Below are 22,177 nucleotides of genomic sequence, written 5' to 3'. Positions count from 1 at the left end.
ATATTTTTTATTGATTTCAGAGAGGAAAGGAGAGGGAGAGAGAGAAACATCAATGATGAGAGAGAATCATCGATTGGCTGCCTCCCGCACACCCCTTACTGGGGATCGAACCTGCAACCCAGGCATATGCCCTTAACCAGAATTGAACCTGGGGCCCATCACTACACAGGCTGATGCTCTATCCACTGAGAAAAACCAGCTAGGGCAGCCATATTTATTTTTATGGAACCAATGCTTCTTTATTATATGAACATGTATGCAATACTCCATAATGTCAATTTTCAGCTCCAGCCAATGTACACCATTAATAAATGAAATGAGTGTGACTTGATCACTAGGTTTAATCTTGGAGAGGCAGTGAGAATATTTACACACTCCATTTTAGAACTTACCTGTAATTCTTGAACTGGTCTTGGGTAACAAAAACAAACAAATGCACTGCCAAATAGATATCAACCCAACAATTTGTTCTACAATTTTCAGTGCTGAACCATACTCATCTTACACTCAGTCAAAACGGACCTGTTTTCCTAAGACATCTTTTCCTTTGTTTTCCTTCATGCCTTTATACTTTTTCTTCCTTTCATTAGAATTTTCTCCCTTTCTCTTATAACGAATTCTTGCCCATCCTTACTTTTTTAGTGAAAAAAGGATGTCTGCAACCTTTTATTATCTATACCTGTAGACGGAAATTGCACTGCCTTTGTATTCCCTCTGCATCTTCACAACATCTATGTAGGTTATGTTTTATATGGGATTCTTAGAAAATTCTCTTTGAACATCTAAAGTTCTCCTGACACTAGCCATTTAATATATTTTTTCTCCTTACAAGGAAAATGATATTAATATTATAAAGATTTTTCCTAAAAAGATATTCCAAAGGTTATGTGCTTTTTTCCTGTGTGTATTTGCATGTTTGAGTTATTTTGTTCAGGCCCTGTTGTCACACACTTTTAAATGTAACTCTTCCTAATATATTGAGGGAGATATCTGTTCCTTTGTTTGAGCTCTAATGAAATATATTTTGGTCTAACTTTGGATGACTCTCTGATGTGACTTTATGGGTGAAAGTAATTTTATAAATTGGCCGAAATTTCTGGCCAAAGAAAGTTGTAGACTCCTATTTCATTATTGCAGCATATGGCCTGGAAACATGCAAAGGCCAAGACATATCCCTTTACATTTTTTATCCTTCTCAAAGAACAAGAAATACCACTCCAAAGCTCATAACAGTTTAGGCAATTGAACTTCCCATCTTCAGGAAAACAGTTTCAATCAATATGAATACACCACTCATTTTCAGCATGCATAATAGGGACTACAGGCCAAGTAAAACAATGTGACCAACTACATTTTTTTATCCTACAATTTTTATGTCATTGAGATAAAGAGTGTGGTCTTGCTTAAAAGGAGTTAAGCATCATTTATGGGAGCCTAAACTAACTAACTAAATATATATATTTAGTAGTTTGTATCAGTCAGGATAGGCTAAGTAGGCTGGAGTGACAATCTTCAAACCACAGGGATTTTAAATGAAAAAGGTCTACTTGTCACAGGTATAGGTCAATGTTGGGTAACCACAGGACTCATCTCTCATCTAACCAAGGACTCAGGTAGAGGGAGCAATCACAATTTCAAAAAATATCTTAGAGATCTGGAAATTCCCACAATGGCAATTAGAGTTTCCTCTAGGTAGAGACACACCTTCTTCCATTTACAAGGTCTTGGCCAAAACTAGTTCCTAGGTCCTCTCAGTTACATTAGGCCAGGACATGTAGCCCTACCATAGGTTCAGAAAGAGAGAAAAACAAATATTTAAACAACAGGACTGAGCTTATATAAGCTTTATAATAATCACACTGGCATAATTGTTCTTTATAATATTAGAAGAAGAAAGAAATAAACTCACCTGAAGTAGCTTGGGGTCTCCTTTTGCTTCGAGTAAATCTTGAGTTACCAAAAGTGGCTCGCTTTTCTCACAGCTCTCCTGGCTGATGAGTGTGTCAGCATAGTTGGGTTGGGGGAAGATCAGGTGACTCTTCCCTGAGTCAGCAGTGAGGCAGACCTCATGGGAATAGGTCTGCAGGAAAGCCTGCACCCCATCCACGCCCACAAAGTGCGAGGTGGGCACACGCGCCAACCCACCTCCTGAAGCCTGGAGCAGACGTGATGTGTGCCAGCGCCTCAGCCTAAGAGCCAGTAGGATGATAACAAAGGCAAGGAAGACACAGGAGACCGCAGCCACTGCCACCACCAGGTACAGAGTGAGGTCTGAGGCCTCTGGAGTTGAAGGGATCTCAAGACTGCCCAAGTCAGCCAATACATCTGGGATGCTGTTAGCCACAGCCACTGTGAGTGTGACAGTGGCTGAGAGAGGGGGCTGGCCATGATCCTGGACTGCCACCACCAGGCTCTGCTTGAGTGAATCTCTGTCCAGCAGGGCCCGTGCAGTGCGCACCTCTCCTGTGTGCAGCCCAACCATGAAAAGCCCTGGCTCGCTGGCCTTAAGCAGGCGGTAGGACAGCCAGGCATTCTGGCCTGAGTCTCTGTCCACTGCCACCACCTTAGTTACCAAGTAGCCGGGCTCTGCAGACCGGGGCGCCAGTTCCACACCAGTGGAACCATCCGTGGGGAGGGTGGGGTAGAGGATTTCAGGTGCATTGTCATTCTGGTCCAGTACGAACAGGGTTAGAGACACGTTGCTACTGAGAGGAGGGTCCCCGCTGTCACTGGCTGTCACCAGTACTTTCAGGTCTCTAACCTGTTCATGGTCAAAGGATCGAAGAGCGTAGAGGACTCCAGTGTCAGAGTTGATGGAGACATAAGTGGAGAGAGGCGCCCCTTGAATGGTATCCTCAGTCAGTGCGTAAGTGATGTGGGCATTCTTGATGCTGTCAGGGTCTTGGGCGGTCACAGCAAAGATGGAGGCTCCCCTAGGGTTGTTTTCTGGAACATAGGCAGAGTAGGAGGCATGAGTGAAAGCAGGTGGGTTGTCATTGATGTCTTCCACGTGTAGCATGATGTGAGTGTCTGTAGACAGTGGTGGACTTCCTCCATCTGTAGCTCTCAGAGTGATGTTATATTCAGAAACCTGTTCCCGGTCCAGGGATCTGGCTGTCACTAAACGGTAATATTGGTCTATTGATTTTTCCAAATTAAATGGCATATTTCCCAGAACAAAAACCATGACTTGCCCATTTTGACCAGAATCCCGGTCATGCACATTGACAAGGGCAACTTCTCTTCCTGCAGTAGCCTCTTCTGAGACTGATCCTGTGAAAGAAGTGATTGTAATTTCTGGGGCATTGTCATTCACATCCAAAACTGTGACTAGAATCTTGGCTTTTGAGAGGAGACCTGGTCCATCTTGTGCTTTAATTTTAATTTCATAGAATATAGCATCCTCATAATCTAGACTTTTTAATATAGATATATCTCCAGTCACTGAGTTGAGATGAAAAATCTGAGCAATTTTCCCAGGCATTTTATCTAGTATGTAGGACACTTGAGCATTGAATCCCTCATCAGGGTCAGTGGCATTCACAGTGAGCAGCCGGGTGCCCACTGGCAAGTTCTCCTGAACACTTACTCGATACTCAGGCTGGGTAAATACTGGTGGGTTGTCATTCGCATCCAGAACTATCACTTGGATGTACAAGTTGCCAGAGTGAACAGGGTCCCCACCATCAGAAGCAATGAGGACAAGCTCATGAACTTTCTTTTCCTCACGGTCCAGAGCCTGCTCCAGCACCAGCTCTGGGTACTTGGCTCCATCAGAGACAATCTTCACAGCCAGGGAGAAGTAGTCATCCAGGCTGAGCTGGTAGTTTTGCAGAGAGTTTATGCCCACATCTGGGTCAAATGCAGTCTTAAGTGGAAATCGAGTTCCAGGAGCCGTTAGTTCACCAATTTTTATTTCCAATTCCTCCGTTAGAAAACCAGGAGCATTATCATTAATGTCTTTAATTTCTATTTCTACTTCAAAAATATTCAGTTTGTCTTCAACCAGGATGTTAAATTTTACTAGACACCGTGTGCTTTGAGCACAGAGCTCCTCCCTGTCTATCCTGCCCGCGGTGACCAAGCTGCCGCTTCGAGGGTTCAGAGCAAAGAGTTGCGTCTTACCTTTGGAGATGATGCGGACTCCGCGCTCTGCCAGCTCCCGAGGCTTCAGCCCCAGGTCCTTGGAGATGTTGCCCACGAAGGAGCCTTTGTCCAGCTCCTCCAGCATTGAGTACCGGATTTGCCCCGATCCAGTCTTGCACAGCGTCCCCAGGAGCGCGCACAGCAGGGTCAGTCCTGCGCTGTTTCTGATCAGATAACTGGTCATTTCCTTTTTGGTGAATTCTTTTTTTTCTGTATCCAGTTCCAGCTTCCCACGACGGAATCCACTCTTATTTTCTCAATGAGATAAGCCCTTCATGGGCCTAATTCATAGGTCACAGAGCTGGTTGACCGACAGGTGAGCGTAGCAGCCCTGGATCTTCTGAGTATGATTTGCTGACTCCTTTTGCTTTTTAGAAACAAGGAAATGGTGGACTAGCTTTCCTATTGCATTTTCCTCCTTGAGTGGTCAACAGCGACGCTCAGAGGCCTAACCGTTTATTGCACCCTCTCAGGCAAACTCAAATTTGTATTAAAAAAATTTCTTTTTATTGTTGACAAATTTCTATTTTTAAAGTTTCCCAACACCCAAAATCATTTTTATAAGAGGTAGCAGGATTGGTGTTTGTTTCACATAATTGAAATGCTTTATGTTAAAGGATGTGACTTCAAGTTATTTCCTCTGGAAGCCATGAACTAACCTTAATGTCATCAATATTGCTTCAAACATGATGGAGTTATTGTTTCAAGATATTCAAAGTTTAAGAACCACACAGAAACATCAGCCATATTTATAAATCATGCCTCTTGAAGTTTGTCCCTAATAGCCTGACATCTTAGTTTTACTATTTTTATTTAACCAATTCATTAAACAAACATATAATTGGGTGTCAGACAATATCTGGGGATTTCAGATGAACAATATGGACAAGTCACTTCCTTCACAGATATTATGAAGATATAAAAGCAAACAATAAATGACAGTGCACTGACATTCTGGCCTTGGAGTTTAGCAAAGGCTTTCCCCCAAAAAACATGAGAGGAGTGGATCATGGGAAAGGCCTGGAATGAGAGAACAGCATGGCAGGACTTAGATGTGAGTGAGAAACCACATAACTCCAGGGTACTAAAAGTAGTTCACTTTGCTCAAATCTAGAGTTTGAGGAGGGTTTTTAAAGACCCACCTAGTGGAGATAAACATTTGTTTTATGTTCCAGAAACCCCCTTTTTTTCTGTGTGTTTTCCTTTCCAAGCGCAAAATAAGAATACAATACAGTTGTCATTTCAATTATGATGCATTATATACCCAGGTTTAAGGCATTTATTCTTGTGAAGTTACTATACACACTAAAAGAAACTGTCTTTAATTTTCCTCAGTTAACTTATTAATTACCTACAAGATGTTATATTATTCCACAATGAGTTACAATTTTATCTCATAACACAATGGAATACATTGTCTCAGATCAATTTTCCTTCAGATGCCCTTAATTATAATAATCACAGAACCTTGAAAGATGATGATACCATTAAATACAAGACTCAGTACATGATTACTTCCAAATAAAAATAATGCCAGTTACAAAGAATATTAGTGCATTCTTTATCCCATGATTAAATACGTGATAACATACTAAAAGCCAACATGGAAAAAGGAATGGGGAAGGAAAGCCGTGGTTTCTGAGGGGGACTGAGGAGCTATCCATGGCAGGATTGGGAATGTATTAAATAGCTGCTATAAATGGGAAAGTTTGAAAAGAGAGATTTATAAGGAGGATTTTAGGGGCAATTACTGACACAGTCTCTAAATCCCTTGAGGATATATATTATTTTTAAAGATAAAAAGGTAATCCTATATAATAAAAGGCTAATATGCAAATCGACCAATGGCAGAACGACTGGTTGCTATGATGCACACTGACCACCAGGGGGAAGACACTCAATGCAGGAGCTGCTCCCTGGTGGTCAGTGTGCTCCCACAGGGGGAGCACCGCTCAGCCAGAAGCCAGGCTCACTGCTGGTGAGCACAGAGGTGGTGGTGGGAGCCTCTCTTGCCTCTGTGGCAACGCTAAGGACCCCTCGGGGTCATTAGCTGACAGGATCCCAGACTGTGAGAGGGTGCAGGCTGGGCTGAGGGACCTCCCCCCACCCCAGTGCACGAATGTGTGCACCAGGCCTCTAGTATGATTATAAGATATGAGAAAAATAAAAACATAAAAGAGAAACATGTTTACTATTATACTACCTATTTATTATAGAGCAAACAATAATTCAATCACTTCTTCAAGGAACACCTAGTTAATCTAGAGATGAATGAGATTTTTAACTAAGCAGAAATACCATGACATATCTTCCTGAAACATGATGAAGCATTGGTATTTCTAAATTTCCATCTTTTAAATAGGGAAGACCATGCAAATCAAATAAAATAAAGAACCTCACTGCCAAACTGAAGGAAAAATAAGATTGAGTGAGAAGAAACTAACCAAATAAAGTGTTTCATTATTCATAAAGTAATTCAAATATAAAAGCCTTAATTTTTAAAGCACTTGAGTAAAGATAAAATCAATCTTCATATTGTTAAGAGAGAAAGAATTATTGACCCAGGTAGATGAGGTGATTTACCCAAAGATGGGAAACAATGTATGAGAAACCAGTAGCCCTGGTTCCCAATGTTCTTTTGATAACTGACATATCATCTTTACCTACTAACTCCTGATTTATACTTATGACACTATGATTCTAGCCCCTCTTCCCCCTCACAATGTGTGAAAACTTAGAAGTAGCAAGAAATAATTCACCAGGACTCATTTACTAAAAATTGAATATATTATCAAGGAAATATGCGAAATAGAAGAAATATGGTAAACAGTGGAGGAAGCTAAATAAATAGGCAATTTTATTTATTTTAGTGATAGCTCATAAGCATATTGTGAAGAAAGTTTACCTGAGGTAATGTTTCTTCTCCTTTATCTTCAAGTAAAGACTGAGGCGCTGATAGAAAATCCTTTTTCTCGCAGCTTTCCTGGCTGATGAGCGTGTCAGCATAATTGGGCTGCGGGAAGATCATATAATTGGGTGTCAGACAATATCTGGGGATTTTAGATGAACAACATGGACAAGTCACTTCCTTCACAGATATTATGAAGATAGAAAAGCAAACAATAAATGACAGTGCACTGACATTCTGGCCTTGGAGTTTAGCAAAGGCTTTCCCCCAAAAACATGAGAGGAGTGAATCAGGGGAAAGGCCTGGAATGAGAGAACAGCATGGCAGGACTTAGATGTGAGTGAGAAACCACAGAACTCCAGGGTACTAAAAGTAGTTCTCTTTGCTCAAATCTAGAGTTTGAGGAGGGTTTTTAAAGACCCACCTAGTGGAGATAAACATTTGTTTTATGTTCCAGAAACCCCTTTTTTTCTGTGCGTTTTCCTTTCCAAGCACAAAATAAGAATACAATACAGTTGTCATTTCAATTATGATGCATTATATACCCAGGTTTAAGGCATTTATTCTTGTGAAGTTACTATACACACTAAAAGAAACTGTCTTTAATTTTCCTCAGTTAACTTATTAATTACCTACAAGATGTTATATTATTCCACAATGAGTTACAATTTTATCTCATAACACAATGGAATACATTGTCTCAGATCAATTTTCCTTCAGATGCCCTTAATTATAATAATCACAGAACCTTCAAAGATGATGATACCATTAAATACAAGACTCAGTACATGATTACTTCCAAATAAAAATAAAAATAATGCCAGTTACAAAGAATATTAGTGCATTCTTTATCCCATGATTAAATACGTGATAACATACTAAAAGCCAACATGGAAAAAGGAATGGGGAAGGAAAGCTGTGGTTTCTGAGGGGGACTGAGGAGCTATCCATGGCAGGATTGGGAATGTATTAAATAGCTGCTATAAATGGGAAAGTTTGAAAAGAGAGATTTATAAGGAGGATTTTAGGGGCAATTACTGACACAGTCTCTAAATCCCTTGAGGATATATATTATTTTTAAAGATAAAAAGGTAATCCTATATAATAAAAGGCTAATATGCAAATCGACCAATGGCAGAACGACTGGTTGCTATGATGCACACTGACCACCAGGGGGAAGACACTCAATGCAGGAGCTGCTCCCTGGTGGTCAGTGTGCTCCCACAGGGGGAGCACCGCTCAGCCAGAAGCCAGGCTCACTGCTGGTGAGCACAGAGGTAGTGGTGGGAGCCTCTCTTGCCTCTGTGGCAACGCTAAGGACCCCTCGGGGTCATTAGCTGACAGGATCCCAGACTGTGAGAGGGTGCAGGCTGGGCTGAGGGACCTCCCCCGACCCCAGTGCACGAATGTTGTGCACCAGGCCTCTAGTATGATTATAAGATATGAGAAAAATAAAAACATAAAAGAGAAACATGTTTACTATTATACTACCTATTTATTATAGAGCAAACAATAATTCAATCACTTCTTCAAGGAACACCTAGTTAATCTAGAGATGAATGAGATTTTTAACTAAGCAGAAATACCATGACATATCTTCCTGAAACATGATGAAGCATTGGTATTTCTAAATTTCCATCTTTTAAATAGGGAAGACCATGCAAATCAAATAAAATAAAGAACCTCACTGCCAAACTGAAGGAAAAATAAGATTGAGTGAGAAGAAACTAACCAAATAAAGTGTTTCATTATTCATAAAGTAATTCAAATATAAAAGCCTTAATTTTTAAAGCACTTGAGTAAAGATAAAATCAATCTTCATATTGTTAAGAGAGAAAGAATTATTGACCCAGGTAGATGAGGTGATTTACCCAAAGATGGGAAACAATGTATGAGAAACCAGTAGCCCTGGTTCCCAATGTTCTTTTGATAACTGACATATCATCTTTACCTACTAACTCCTGATTTATACTTATGACACTATGATTCTAGCCCCTCTTCCCCCTCACAATGTGTGAAAACTTAGAAGTAGCAAGAAATAATTCACCAGGACTCATTTACTAAAAATTGAATATATTATCAAGGAAATATGCGAAATAGAAGAAATATGGTAAACAGTGGAGGAAGCTAAATAAATAGGCAATTTTATTTATTTTAGTGATAGCTCATAAGCATATTGTGAAGAAAGTTTACCTGAGGTAATGTTTCTTCTCCTTTATCTTCAAGTAAAGACTGAGGCGCTGATAGAAAATCCTTTTTCTCGCAGCTTTCCTGGCTGATGAGCGTGTCAGCATAATTGGGCTGCGGGAAGATCAGGTGACTCTTCCGCGAGCCCGCAGTGAGGGAGACTTCGTGGGAATAGGTCTGCAGGAAAGCCTGCACCCCGTCCACGCCCACAAAGTGAGAGGCAGGCAGGCCCTCCAACCCGCCTCCTGAAGCCTGGAGCAGACGTGATGTGTGCCAACGCCTAAGCCTGAGCGCCAGCAGGATGATAACAAAGGCAAGGAAGACACAGGAGACCGAAGCCACTGCCACCACCAAGTAGAGCGTGAGGTCCGAGGACTCCGGGGTGGAATGGATCTCAAGACTACTCAAGTCAGTCAACACATCTGGGATGCTGTTAGCCACAGCCACAGTGAGTGTGACTGTCGCTGAGAGAGGGGGCTGGCCATGGTCCTGAACAGCCACCACCAGGCTCTGCTTGAGCGCATCTCTGTCCAGCAGGGCCCTTGCAGTGCGCACCTCTCCCGTGTGCAGCCCCACCGCGAAGAGCCCTGGCTCGCTGGCCTTGAGCAGGCGGTAGGACAGCCAGGCGTTCTGGCCAGAGTCTCTGTCCACTGCCACCACCTTGGTCACCAGGTATCCGGGTTCTGCGGAGCGAGGCGCCAGTTCCATGCCGGTGGAACCATCGGTGGGGAGTGCAGGATACAGAATCTCCGGTGTGTTGTCATTCTGATCCAGAATAAACAGGCTCAGAGACACGTTGCTACTGAGCGGTGGGTCCCCGCTGTCCTGTGCTGTCACCCACAGCTGAAGTTCGCGGAACTGCTCGTAGTCAAAGGAGCGCAGCGCATAGAGGACACCGGTGTCAGAGTGGATGGAGATGTAGGATGACAGGGGCGCCCCATGAAGGGTGTATTCAGCCAAGGAATAAGTTACATGGGCATTGTGGTCGCTGTCGGGGTCATTAGCTGTCAAAGAAATGATGGAGGCGCCTCTGGGGTTGTTTTCAGGCATGTAGGCAGAGTAGGAAGTGTGAAGGAAGGTGGGCGGGTTGTCATTGATATCTGCCACCTGCAGCAAAATGTGAGCATCCGTGGACAGAGACGGGTTCCCTCCATCTTTAGCGGTCACAGTGATGTTGTAAGAGGGAAACTGTTCTCTGTCAAGGGCTCTGGTTGTAACCAGCCGGTGGTAATTGTCCACTGACCTTTCTAACTTGAAAGGAAGGTTCTCTGGGAGTGAACATGTGATAAACGCATTCTGCCCAGAGTCTCTGTCATGCACATTGAAAAGTGCAATTATGGTTCCTGGAGGAGAGTCTTCAGAGATTGAGCTGGTAGCAGTGGTGATGTAAAATTCTGGGGCATTGTCGTTCACGTCCAGAACTGTGACAATAACCTTCGTTCTGGTCAGAAGGCCTGGACCATCCTGAGCTTCAATATCAATTTCATGGAATTTGGCATCCTCATAATCTAGACTTTTTATAATTGTTATCTCTCCAGATGCTGGCTTAAGCTCAAATACCTCTGAGGATTTTCCAGGGTTTTTCTCTTGAAAATATGCCACTTGAGCGTTGTATCCCTCATCTGCGTCAGTGGCGGTCACTGTGAGTATCCGCGTGCCGACGGGCATATTCTCTGGAACACTTACATGGTACTCGGGCTGTGTAAAGACAGGCGCGTTGTCGTTCACATCCAGGACCATAACGCGGATACGGGAGGTGCCAGATCGGACCGGGTCGCCCCCGTCCAAAGCCATGAGAACCAGGTGGTGAACAGCCTCTTCCTCGCGGTCCAGGGCGCGCTCCAGCACCAGCTCCGGGTACTTGTTCCCATCCGCCCCGTTTCGCACGTCCAGGGAGAAGTGGTCATTTGGGTTAAGTTCGTACTTTTGGAGGGTGTTCTCGCGTATGTCCGCATCATGAGCACTCTTTAGAGGAATCCGAAATCCCGGCGCAGTTGTTTCACTGATTTTTAGCTCCAGTTCCTCTACTCCAAAGCCAGGGGCATTATCATTTATATCTGTTATTTCCACCTCTACTGAATAAATAGTCAATTTATCTTCCACAAGAATGTTAAAATTCACCAGACACATAGCACTCTGTGCACAGAGCTCCTCCCGGTCTATCCTGCCCGCGGTGACCAAGCTGCCGCTTCGCGGATTGAGAGCAAAGAGCTGCGTCCTACCTCTGGAGACGATGCGGACTCCGCGCTCTGCCAGTGCCAGCGGCTCCAAACCCAAGTCCTTGGCGACGTTGCCCACGAAGGAACCTTTGTCGACCTCTTCTGGCACAGAGTAACGCATCTGCCCAACTGCGGCCACCCACAGGGCCGCCGAAAGGAGACACAGCAGGACCAGCCTTCTGCGTTGTGGCAACTTTTGCAGAACCGCCATTTCTTCCGCTGCAATCTTTTCTCCGAGGCAACTTCCGGCATCCAGTGCGGGATTCCAATCTTTATTCCTCAAGGTCTGGGGAATGGAACCAGCACTCAAGGGACCCAGCTCACTGTGGAGAGAGCAAGAGGGCGGCTGGACTGTATTTCTTAGCCGTCCGGAAGCTTGGGGGCCGAATGCCCAGCCCTCTGTGTTGTAGCAGGCGTAGCGTAGGATCGAGTGTCTTGTGGGCTTTTACTTCTTGGGTGGTCAACAGCGACGCTCAGAGGCCTAAGTAATATCTGCACTCTATCAGGCAAACCTTGATGTTTATGTTAGCTTTGTGACTTTCAAGTTTCTTGGAAGAACCTTACAGTTCTAAGATATCTTAGAAGGAACTCGTTCAAGTCCAGAGTCTTTCTCTCAGAATTAATAAGAATGGTGTAAACGAATGTGAGCTTGATAGTAGTTGCTTGGAAGGTATTATTGAAGTTCAAGGCATTGATTAAGGTTGCTGCTGCCCTTGCTCTAAACATCTTCAACCTCTTATTTTATATTCAGAGGCAATAAGATTAATTTGAAAGCATTAGCTACATTATCTTCTAAGGTTATATATTTTGAATTTCTGTGCTTGATGGCTTAGCACTTAACTTCAAGACCTGTATTTAAAATACTGAATTATTAGACACTGAATTGGGTGACTATCATGTGCCTGACACATTGTCTGATTGATGCTGGAGATAGAAATGGTGACTCTGATGAACACAGTCCTTGTTCTCCTGAAGTTTACAGGATAGTGGAGGGCAAAGGAAAGTAAAGAGAGTATTTATGATAGAGTATAACTGCTGTGATGGTGGGGAACACTGGGCAATGAGGGAATACATAGGAAGGGTAACTAGCTTAGATTTGGGGGTCCTTTTCCAGGACATAATTCAAGCTGAATCCTAAAGGGTACGATTGGATCAAGAAAGAGGCTGGAGCAGTGTTCTAGAACCTCAGTACAAATGCTTTGAGGTGAGAGGCAACATGGAACATTAAAGAAACAAGGAAGGTGTTTTGTCACATGGAGAATAAGTCACTCAAAGTTGTTAGAGCTTGCTGAGTTTTTCTCCCCTGATGTTTAGTGTTTCTAAGCACATAAAATACAATGCAGTGGATGTCTTTTTACTTCTGTTTTATTTGTATGTATTTATGAATAATGCATTTGTTAATTCTGAAATATTTCAAACATATAGGCAAGCATAGGAAATAATGTAATGGAAGTCTGTGTACATACCATTTAAGATTAATAAAATCTTAATATTTCACCATATTTGAGATCAATTCTTAAACAATTTGTTTTTTTAAATAATTTCAGACTTATAAAAAGATTACAAAATAGAACAAAGGTTCCCATATACTTGTTATCCATATTATCCCAAATGTTAACATTTTGATTTCATGCTCTGTCTCTGTCTCCTTCCCTCTCTCTCTCAATCTCTCTGAACTATTTCAGAGTATTGCCCATATGATGCTCCTTTACCTCTTAAGTACTTCAGTGTGTAGTTCTTAAACTAAATAATATCCCCTCAGTAAATTGGCACTGATATAGTGCCATTATCTTACCTACAAATGTTAGTCAATTTTTGCCAGTTGCCACAATAATGCCTTTTTATAGCAAAAAGAGGACAGTCTGGTCTGTGATCAAATCCAGGACCAAACATTATATTCAATGAATTTCCCTTTAGTTACACTTAATCTGAGACAGTTCATCAGCCTTTTATTTATTTTCATTACTTTATTCTTTTGAAGAGTAGTGGTTAGTTATTTAGTAGAATACCCATCATTATGGTTTGTCTCATATTCCCCTGCCCCCCATGATTAGATTCAGATTATGTGGTTTGGGTCAGGAATACTAAAGAAATGTTGTAGTTTCTCAGTGTCTCTTACCAGGAGGTATATGACATCTTTTTTACATTACTGCTAATGTTAACATTGATCATTTGGTTAAGGTGATGACTTCTGTGTTTCTCTATTAATAATATCTCTAGTAAAATTACTGTTTCCCCTTTATTTTAATTAGTTTCTTGTAGAGAGATGCTTTAATACTATGTAAATGTCATGTTTCTAAATGAGTTTTCACCCATTGATGATGCTTACCTGAAACAATTATTACTATAGTTGTTGGAGATCAATTTTTAAGAAACAAACACACAAAAAGATTCAAATCCCTCTAGTATCCTTCCTTAAAAACACCCCTATTCTTCCCTCCATAGAAGTAATCACCATCCAGAATATAGGAATTATTATTCCCATGTATTATTTTTTAATGCATATGGATGCATCCATAAACATTTTTGTCTATTTCAAATTCATACAAATAGTAGCATGGTATACTTATTCTGCAATGCACTTTCCTAAACATTCCACTTGGTTACCAAGTATTGTATGATTTATTTGATATTAGATATCCAGGAAGGGGAAATCTACAAGAAATTTAAAAAATAGATTAGTAGTTGCCTGGCTCAACATTCCACTTTTGATATTTATGTATGTTGGTAATGTTCATTTTAACTGATGTATAATATTCCATTATGTAAAGAATGTTAAATTTTATTTTCTTATATCTGTAGGAGGATATTAGGTTCTTGTTTCCCTTTTACTCCCCCTTCTCCCTTCCTTACTCCATTTCTTTCCTCTCCTCCTTCCTTCTCTACTCCCTCCCCTTCCTTCTTTACTACTGCAGACAATGAGACAATTAACCTTACTGGACATGTCTCCTCATGTACACATCTTTTTAGGACTAGGACATTAACTTAAAAAATAGGATTTCTGGGTCATATTATATGCATATTACTTTAGTTATCATTGAGTATAACAAACCACCCCCAAAATTAGTGTCTTAAAATGACATGGTTTTATTTGTTCAATAATTTTCAATCTGAGCTCAGATAATCTATTTCAATTCTTCTGCTGGTCTTGCTGGTGGTTTCCCATGCAGCAGCATCTAGGGACTGTGCTCAGTTGGTGTGCTAAAACATCTGAGTGACTTTCTATGTAGTCTCATGGCCTCTTCATTTCCACATGGCTTTTCTACGTGTGCTTTTTTTCTTATGATCTTAACAGCAGATTAACTGGACTTCTTTAAAAAAAATTGTGGTGCCCTGGCCGATAATGCCCAGTGGCTAGAGCATCAGCCTGTGCACCAGTGTGTGTGTGTCTCTCTCTCCCCTCTCTTCCCACCTCCCCCATCTTCCCTTCCACTCTCTCTAAAAGTCAATGAAGGAACATCCTTGGGTGAGGATAAACAACAACAAAAATTGTGATAAAATATACATAACATAAAATTGACCATTTTAACCATTTCAAATGTATAGTTCTGTAGCACTAAGTAAATACACATCGATCTCCATAACTTTTTCATCTTCCCCAATTGAAACTCTGTACTCATTAAACACTAATTCCCCATTCCTCCCTCCTCCTATCTATTCATCTGTCAATGGACAATGGCTTGCTTCAACTTTTTTGGCTATTGTGAATAATACTGCTATAAATATGGGTATATAAATATCTGCCTAAGTCCCTACTCTTGTTTCTTTTGAGTATATATCCAAAAGTAGAATTACTGAATCATGTGATAATTCTGTTTAATTCTTTTGAGGAATCCTCATACCTTTTCCATAGCACCAGCAGCAACATTTTACATTCCCAGGAACAAAGCAGGAATGTTCCTATACTTCATATGATCATTTGTTATTTTATTTTTAATAATAGCCATCCCTAGTAGGTATGAAGTGGTATCTCATTATGATTTTGATTTGTATTTCCCTAATGTGTGATATAGAACATCATTTCATGTGCTTATTGGCCATTTGTATACCTTATTTGGGGAAATGTCTATTCAAGTCCATTATCCATTTTAAAATCCAGTTGTTTGTTTTTTGTTGCAAGTAATAGTAGTTCTTTATACTAGTATATTCCAGATAGCAGTCCTTGTCAGATATTTTCTCCCATTCTGTGAGTTGACTTTTCATTCTGTACATATTGTCCTTTGATGCACAAGAGTTTTTAATTTTGGTAAAGTCCAATTTATCTGTTTTTCATTTGTTACCTGTGCTTTTAGTGTCACTTCTAAGTAACCATTGCCAAATCCAATGTCATGAAGATTTTTCGCTATATTTTCTTCTACGCGTTTTATCATTTTAGCTCTTGTGTTTAGGTCTTTGATTCATCTTGAGTAAATTTTTTTTCAATTGCTTTTTTTTGAGTAAATTTTTATATGGTATAAGGTAAAGGCCCAATTTCATTCTTTTTGAATGTGCATATCCAGTTTTCTCAAAACCATTTGTTGAAAAGATTGCCCTTTCCTCATTGAACAGTCTTGGAACACTTGTTGAAAATCATTTGATCATATATGTGACAGTTCATTTTTGGACTCTATTCTATTCCATTAGTCTATATATCTTTCTTTATGCTAGTACCATATTGTTCTGATTATTGTACCTTTGAAGTAAGTTTTGAAATCAGGAAGTGTGAAAGCCCCAACTTTGTTTTTCTTTTACAAGATTGCTTTAGTTATTTGAGGTCCCTTGATCCTCCATATGAATTTTAGGATGGAGGTTTTTTCTATTTCTGCAAAAATAGTATTATTTCTAAAGCTATATTGTTCAGTAATGAGAGCTCATAATTTTTATAACCTTTTGTCTGTTCTTTTTATAATTATGATAGTTCATTTATAAAAACCACTATTAATGTTGTCGCCTAAACACCACTTTGTTGTTAAATTAATATTGACCTGACTGCTTTGTTTTGTCAGTGTGTGTGAATTACACTTAAATATTGAAAATAAAAAAGTATATAATATATATATATATATTTGTTTTAAGCATGTATCTTGTCAGCAGAATATAGGTGGATTTTTAAAAACATCCAACTTGATCATCTATTTATTTTAATAGGTAAACTTAGCTCATTTATACACACAGAAGTAAGATGTTTTAAGAAATGAGAAAAGTTTAAATTACAAGTTATGTTATTGAGAGTGTGCTCTCAGTACCAAACAGAAAATTAAAATCCACACTTAGACATTAGGAATGAGAAAGAAAAAAAAACTATCAGAGAGAACACAGACATTTCCTACAAAATAATGACAATCTGTTGACAGAAAATTTCTCTTAGCAACAATATATTCCAGAAGACAACATGTTTCAACATTTTGGCTTGTACACTTATTTTAAGTGGAAGAGCCCCCCTCCCCACTTCCTCTCCCTCTCTCCCTCCCTCTTGGGTTCAGTGTTTTGATATCACAGCTCACACCTGAGATATTTTCCATGTTCATTTTCTGAAACCAGTCATCTGTATCCACCATTCTGCCTTGGTCTTAGGCTTGCAAGTTATGACCAAAAGATTTGGTAGGCAGCATTTTTATGCAATTTCCCCTTTTAAACTAGCTTAGGGGCCTAATTGCTTATTTTGCATTTAAGTAGTAAGCCTGGCTCAGGTCCCTTGTTTAGCCTGAAGCACTTTTGTCTCTATTACACTGCTGAAACAACCTCCTGACCTTCACTGCCTTCATCTAAATCCAAGATTAGAACTCCCTCAGCTTTAGTCTGTCTCACCTTACTTTTTCACTTTTCATCCATTTAAATATGTATCTTTTATTTGTGCCTTACTATGCTTTTGCTTTCCTCTTTTTATATTTTGTATATATCTGTAATTTATTGGAGCATAGTAAGTAAATCAAAGCAAGAACTTACTCCCCTATGATACATTTTTTGTGAAGAGCTAACACACACATTAAAATGAGATATAGTCCTGGCCTGTCTGGCTCAGTGTTAGAGCATTGGCCTGTGCACCAAAGGGTTGTGGGGTTCGATTTCAAGTCAATGGTGTGTACTTGGGTTGCAGGTTTGATCCCACAGGGGAAGCAACCAATGTTTCTCTCCCTCCCTGCCTCACTCCTTTCTACTTTCTCTAAAAACCAATAGATCCCTGACCGGTTTGGCTCAGTGGATGGAGCGTCAGCCTGCGGACTATCAGTGGAAAAATATCCTCTGGTGAGGATAAACAAACAAACAAAAAAACTAATTCTCAAATTGCATAGTCAATTTTCTATCATTCATTTTATTACTTCATTTTATAAGTAACTTAAACATTTGATGTGTCATAATTTTATACTAACACAATAAAAATTACTAATTTAGAAAATCTTTACTTCTTTAAATGTCCCAAATAAAATAGCATCCTGACACCTGACAGATGACCTCTACATTATATTTAGGAATAAATTAGGAGGAGTTTGTAATGTAAGGAAATTTGAAAACACTATTAGTAACATAAATATTGGTGTGTCTTTGCTAGTCAAACCCTATCCTTGCCAGATAAGGCAATGTAAACCAAGAAAAAACACACTATTTGGCGAGAGGCAAGCGAGATGATGTTAGAAGGCATTGCTCCTTCACCACTGAAGTGGCACGTCACACATACTCTTCATCCCAATCACCTACAGTCTCCTTTTCAATGAAAGAACAATTATAAATATGCTGGATATAAACACTGAATAATATTTCCCAGGCTTTGCCAATAGAAATCTACAAAGATATATGGGAAATAGAACTGCTAGCAGCAAAGAGTGAAAGCAAGTAAGCAAACTCAGGGATTCTTTTTATCTAGGTAAATTTACTACAAAAAGTTTTACCTGCGAAAATATTTCCTTTTTGTCTTCAAGTAAAGACTGAGGCGCTGATAGAAAATCCTTTTTCTCGCAGCTCTCCTGGCTGATGAGCGTGTCTGCATAGTTGGGCTGCGGGAAGATCAGGTGACTCTTCCGCGAGCCCGCAGTGAGGGAGACTTCGTGGGAATAGGTCTGCAGGAAAGCCTGCACCCCGTCCACGCCCACAAAGTGAGAGGCAGGCAGGCCCTCCAACCCGCCTCCTGAAGCCTGGAGCAGGCGTGACATGTGCCAGCGCCTCAACCTGAGCGCCAGCAACACGATGACAAAGGCTAGAAAGACGCAGGAGACAGCCGCCACTGCCACCACCAGGTACAGCGTGAGGCTGGAGTCATCAGGGTCAACGGAGGGCTCCAGGTTGCCCAAGTCAGCCAGGACATCTGGGATGCTGTCAGCCACCGCCACTGTGAGCATGACAGTGGCAGAGAGAGGGGGCTGGCCATGGTCCTGAACAGCCACCACCAGGCTCTGCTTGAGCGCATCTCTGTCCAGCAAGGCCCTTGCAGTGCGCCCCTCTCCCGTGTGCAGCCCCACCGCGAAGAGCCCTGGCTCGCTGGCCTTGAGCAGGCGGTAGGACAGCCAGGCATTCTGGCCTGAGTCTTTATCCACTGCCACCACCTTGGTCACCAAGTAACCAGGTTCTGCAGAGCGGGGGGCCAGCTCCACGCCGGTGGAACCATCGGTGGGGAGAGTGGGATACAGGATTTGGGGCGCATTGTCGTTCTGGTCCAGCAAAAATATGCTCAGGGAGGCGTTGCTGCTAAGCGGAGGATCCCCGCTGTCATGTGCAGTCACTCTCAGTTGCAGGTCCCGAAACTGCTCATAGTCAAAAGATCGCAGTGCGTACAGGACGCCGGTGTCTGCGTTAATGGAAACATAGGAGGACAGAGGTGCCCCCTGGATGGTGTCCTCTGCCAGGGAGTAGGTAACTTGTGCATTCTCATCGCTGTCAGTGTCATGGGCTGTCACAGAGAAGATGGCGGCTCCTCTGGGGTTGTTTTCTGCTATGTATGTGGAGTAAGAGTCCTGGCTGAAGGCTGGGGGGTTGTCGTTGATATCTGTCACTTGCAATGAAATGCTCATTTCAGTAGATAGAGGTGGAGTTCCCTGATCCGTTGCTGTTACTGTGATGTTGTACCTGGAGGTAAGTTCTCTGTCCAGTGTTCCTTCTGTCACTAAACGGTAATAACTATCATCTAGTCTTTCTAATTTAAAGGGTAGATTTCCAGGAATGGAACACGTAGTATGACCATTGTCTCCAGAGTCCTGGTCATGCACACTGATAAGAGCAATTATGGTTGCAGGAGGAAAGTTTTCTGGGACTGCAGTGGTGACAGAGGTGATGGTCACTTCTGGGGCATTATCATTTACATCCAGAACTTTGATCAGCACCTTAGTTCGAGACATAAGACCTGCACCATCCTGAGCTTGAATTTCCATTGGATACATTTTGTATTCTTCAAAATCCAAGGGTTCTTTATTCGATATTTCTCCTGTATAAGAATCCAATTGAAATATTTGGGCTACTCTTTGGTCTGTATTATGAAAGGAGTATGTTACTTCCCCATTGGCTCCTTCATCTGGGTCGGTGGCTTTTACTGTGAGCAGCCGAGTGCCCGGGGGCACGTTCTCCGGGACACTCGCGTGGTACTGTGCTTGAGTAAATGCTGGAGGGTTGTCATTTGCATCCACTACCTGAACACGAATCCGGAGGGTTCCAGAGAGGACTGGGCTGCCCCCATCAGAGGCCGTGAGGAGGAGGTGGTGGACAGCTTCTTCTTCCCTGTCCAGGGGACTCTGAAGCACCATCTCTGGGGGTTGGGACCCGTCAGCTCCTTGCTGCACATCCAGGGAGAAATGAGGATTGGAGCTGAGCTGGTAGCTCTGCAGTGAATTAATACCCACATCAAGGTCTTGCCCAAAAGGCAGAGGAATCCTTGTACCTGGAGCAGTTAGTTCATTCATTTTAAATTCCACTTCCTCTAGCTGGAATTGGGGAGTGTTATCATTAATATCAATTACTTCCACTTCAACAGGGAAAAGCTTCATTTTATCCTCTATCAAAATGTTAAAACTCACCAGACAGCGCAGGCTCTGAGCGCAGAGCTCCTCGCGATCTATCCTGCCCACTGTGACCAAGCTGCCGCTTCCAGTATTCAGAGCAAAAAGCTGCGTCCTACCTCTGGAGACGATGCGGACTCCTCGCTCCGCCAACTCCTGGGGTTGTAGCCCTAGGTCTTTGGCGATATTGCCCACGAAGAAACCTTCGTCTGTCTCTTCTGGCACCGAGCAGCGGATCTTTCCAGCCCGGGCTTTCAACAACGGCCCCAGAAAAAGGAACAGCAGGACCAGCCCGCTATAGCCGGGCAGCTTCACCCAAATCGCCATTGCTTTCTTGCTTCAGTTTTCTCCCAGTCCGGTACCAAGGGTATTGTTCCTCTGCACTTCTGAGCCTAAACTAACTGAATTTTCAGGAGAATTCAGAGCAGAAAGTGGAACAGGAGCAGGGTCTGAGCAGCCTCAGGGAGACTGTTTTCAATCTGGCGGTGATGGAGGTTCTAAGAAGCTTTTTTTTTTTTTTTGCTTTTTTTTTTTTGTGAGGGGTGAATGCGCGCGCGTACTGTCTGTACCTCCCAGACTGGTGAACAGCGGCGCCTAGAGTCATAACCAGTTACTGCACTCTTGTAATAAATATTCTCTTCTCATTAACCTTATCTATCAAGTCTTAGTTTATTTGTCAAGGAAATAGTTAAGCATTGTACAATATATGCGTGAAAAGGAGAAACTATTTTCATTTATTTAATCATATCTAAATATTGCTAAATTTCAGCATTCAGTAGAAACCCAGTGTTCCCAAGCTATCTGCTTTCCCCATTTGCTGTTCAGAGGGAATACCACAAAGGGGACAAAAATCATCCCTCCACTCTGTGGTATATGTTGACCACTTGATAACTTATCAGGCCACATAGATGATCCACTGACCTGTGAGGATGAAAAATCAAATGGAAAAATGAACCTCTAGAATATAAGCTAGACTTTTAAAAAATTGGACTGTCCCATTTACTCTCCACTGTGCTTTGAATATTTATCAGAAACCTTGGCCTTTTTGAAGAACATGTTTTAACCCAGCCTCATTTTTTGTCTTTTTTCTGAATTGTTTATGTATTATGTGGATTATAAAAGATCTCTAATGTGAGTTTTTAAAAAGACCTTTAGTTCACCAAAAGGTAATATATTTTGAATAAAATAACACTGGGCTCTTGGAATTACACTGGGAAAATGTCATATGAATTTCTAATTTAGACTTTGAATTTAAGAGATATAAGAGGTGGTGATATTATTCTTCAAAACTGAAAAGAAAAGGGCAGTTTATTTTTAGAAAGGCTATTAAGGATAATATGCATTCTCCTATATGTTATTGCATACTCAATAATTTCTCCAAGAGAAGCTGGTGTTCTTAAATAGCAGGATTTTAAGACTACATTGTCTTCCTTCTTTTACATATTGCAAAATTAGTAAAACGGTTACTAACTAAAATGTCTCAGGCTTAGAGTAATGTATTTATCTTTGCCCAAAAGTTAGGGAAGAATGTTTTCTGCATTCCAGAGTTTGACATTTTCAGAAACAAATTGGCCAGATGTTGGCAGCCAATCCTTGGACACCATAACTCAGAGGAGTCTAGAAAATGAGGAAACAAAGGAAACAATCAAAAGCCACAAGAATATTTCTTGGAAGGAGAATTTCTGATCCTTCATAACAAAATCTACAGTTTCTCAGCTTCTCAAGGACAATTATATGGAGCTCAAGGGCAGAGACTT

At 41.4% G+C, this 22,177-nt stretch overlaps 2 protein-coding genes across 3 annotated transcripts in view; both read right to left on the bottom strand.

Moving 5' to 3' along the window:
- The window catches only part of LOC102248091 (protocadherin gamma-C4), a 162,808-nt gene extending 141,878 nt beyond the window's left edge, over nucleotides 1–20,930 (bottom strand). The window contains exon 1 of one of the 2 annotated variants that reach the window (XM_014529035.1): nucleotides 18,327–20,930. In XM_014529035.1, the coding sequence (XP_014384521.1) occupies nucleotides 18,327–20,747 (2,421 nt within the window). In that variant the 5' untranslated portion in view covers nucleotides 20,748–20,930. Of the gene's footprint in view, nucleotides 1–1,909; nucleotides 4,514–18,326 lie in introns of those variants that run through there. The other variant, XM_014529034.1, reaches the window with a different exon arrangement.
- LOC102246909 (protocadherin gamma-A2) lies at nucleotides 9,173–11,868 on the bottom strand. Its single transcript, XM_005881143.2, has one exon. It carries the CDS (start codon nucleotides 11,669–11,671, stop codon nucleotides 9,209–9,211), a length of 2,463 nt encoding a protein of 820 aa, XP_005881205.1. The 5' UTR covers nucleotides 11,672–11,868; the 3' UTR covers nucleotides 9,173–9,208.
- Nucleotides 20,931–22,177: the final 1,247 nt, after the last annotated feature.

This window comes from Myotis brandtii, unplaced genomic scaffold (genome assembly GCF_000412655.1).
Source record: "Myotis brandtii unplaced genomic scaffold, ASM41265v1 scaffold668, whole genome shotgun sequence".
Taxonomy (NCBI): Eukaryota; Metazoa; Chordata; class Mammalia; order Chiroptera; family Vespertilionidae; genus Myotis; species Myotis brandtii.
The sequence above is the reverse complement of the archived record's forward strand: the minus strand, read 5'-3'. Positions and strand labels throughout refer to the sequence as shown.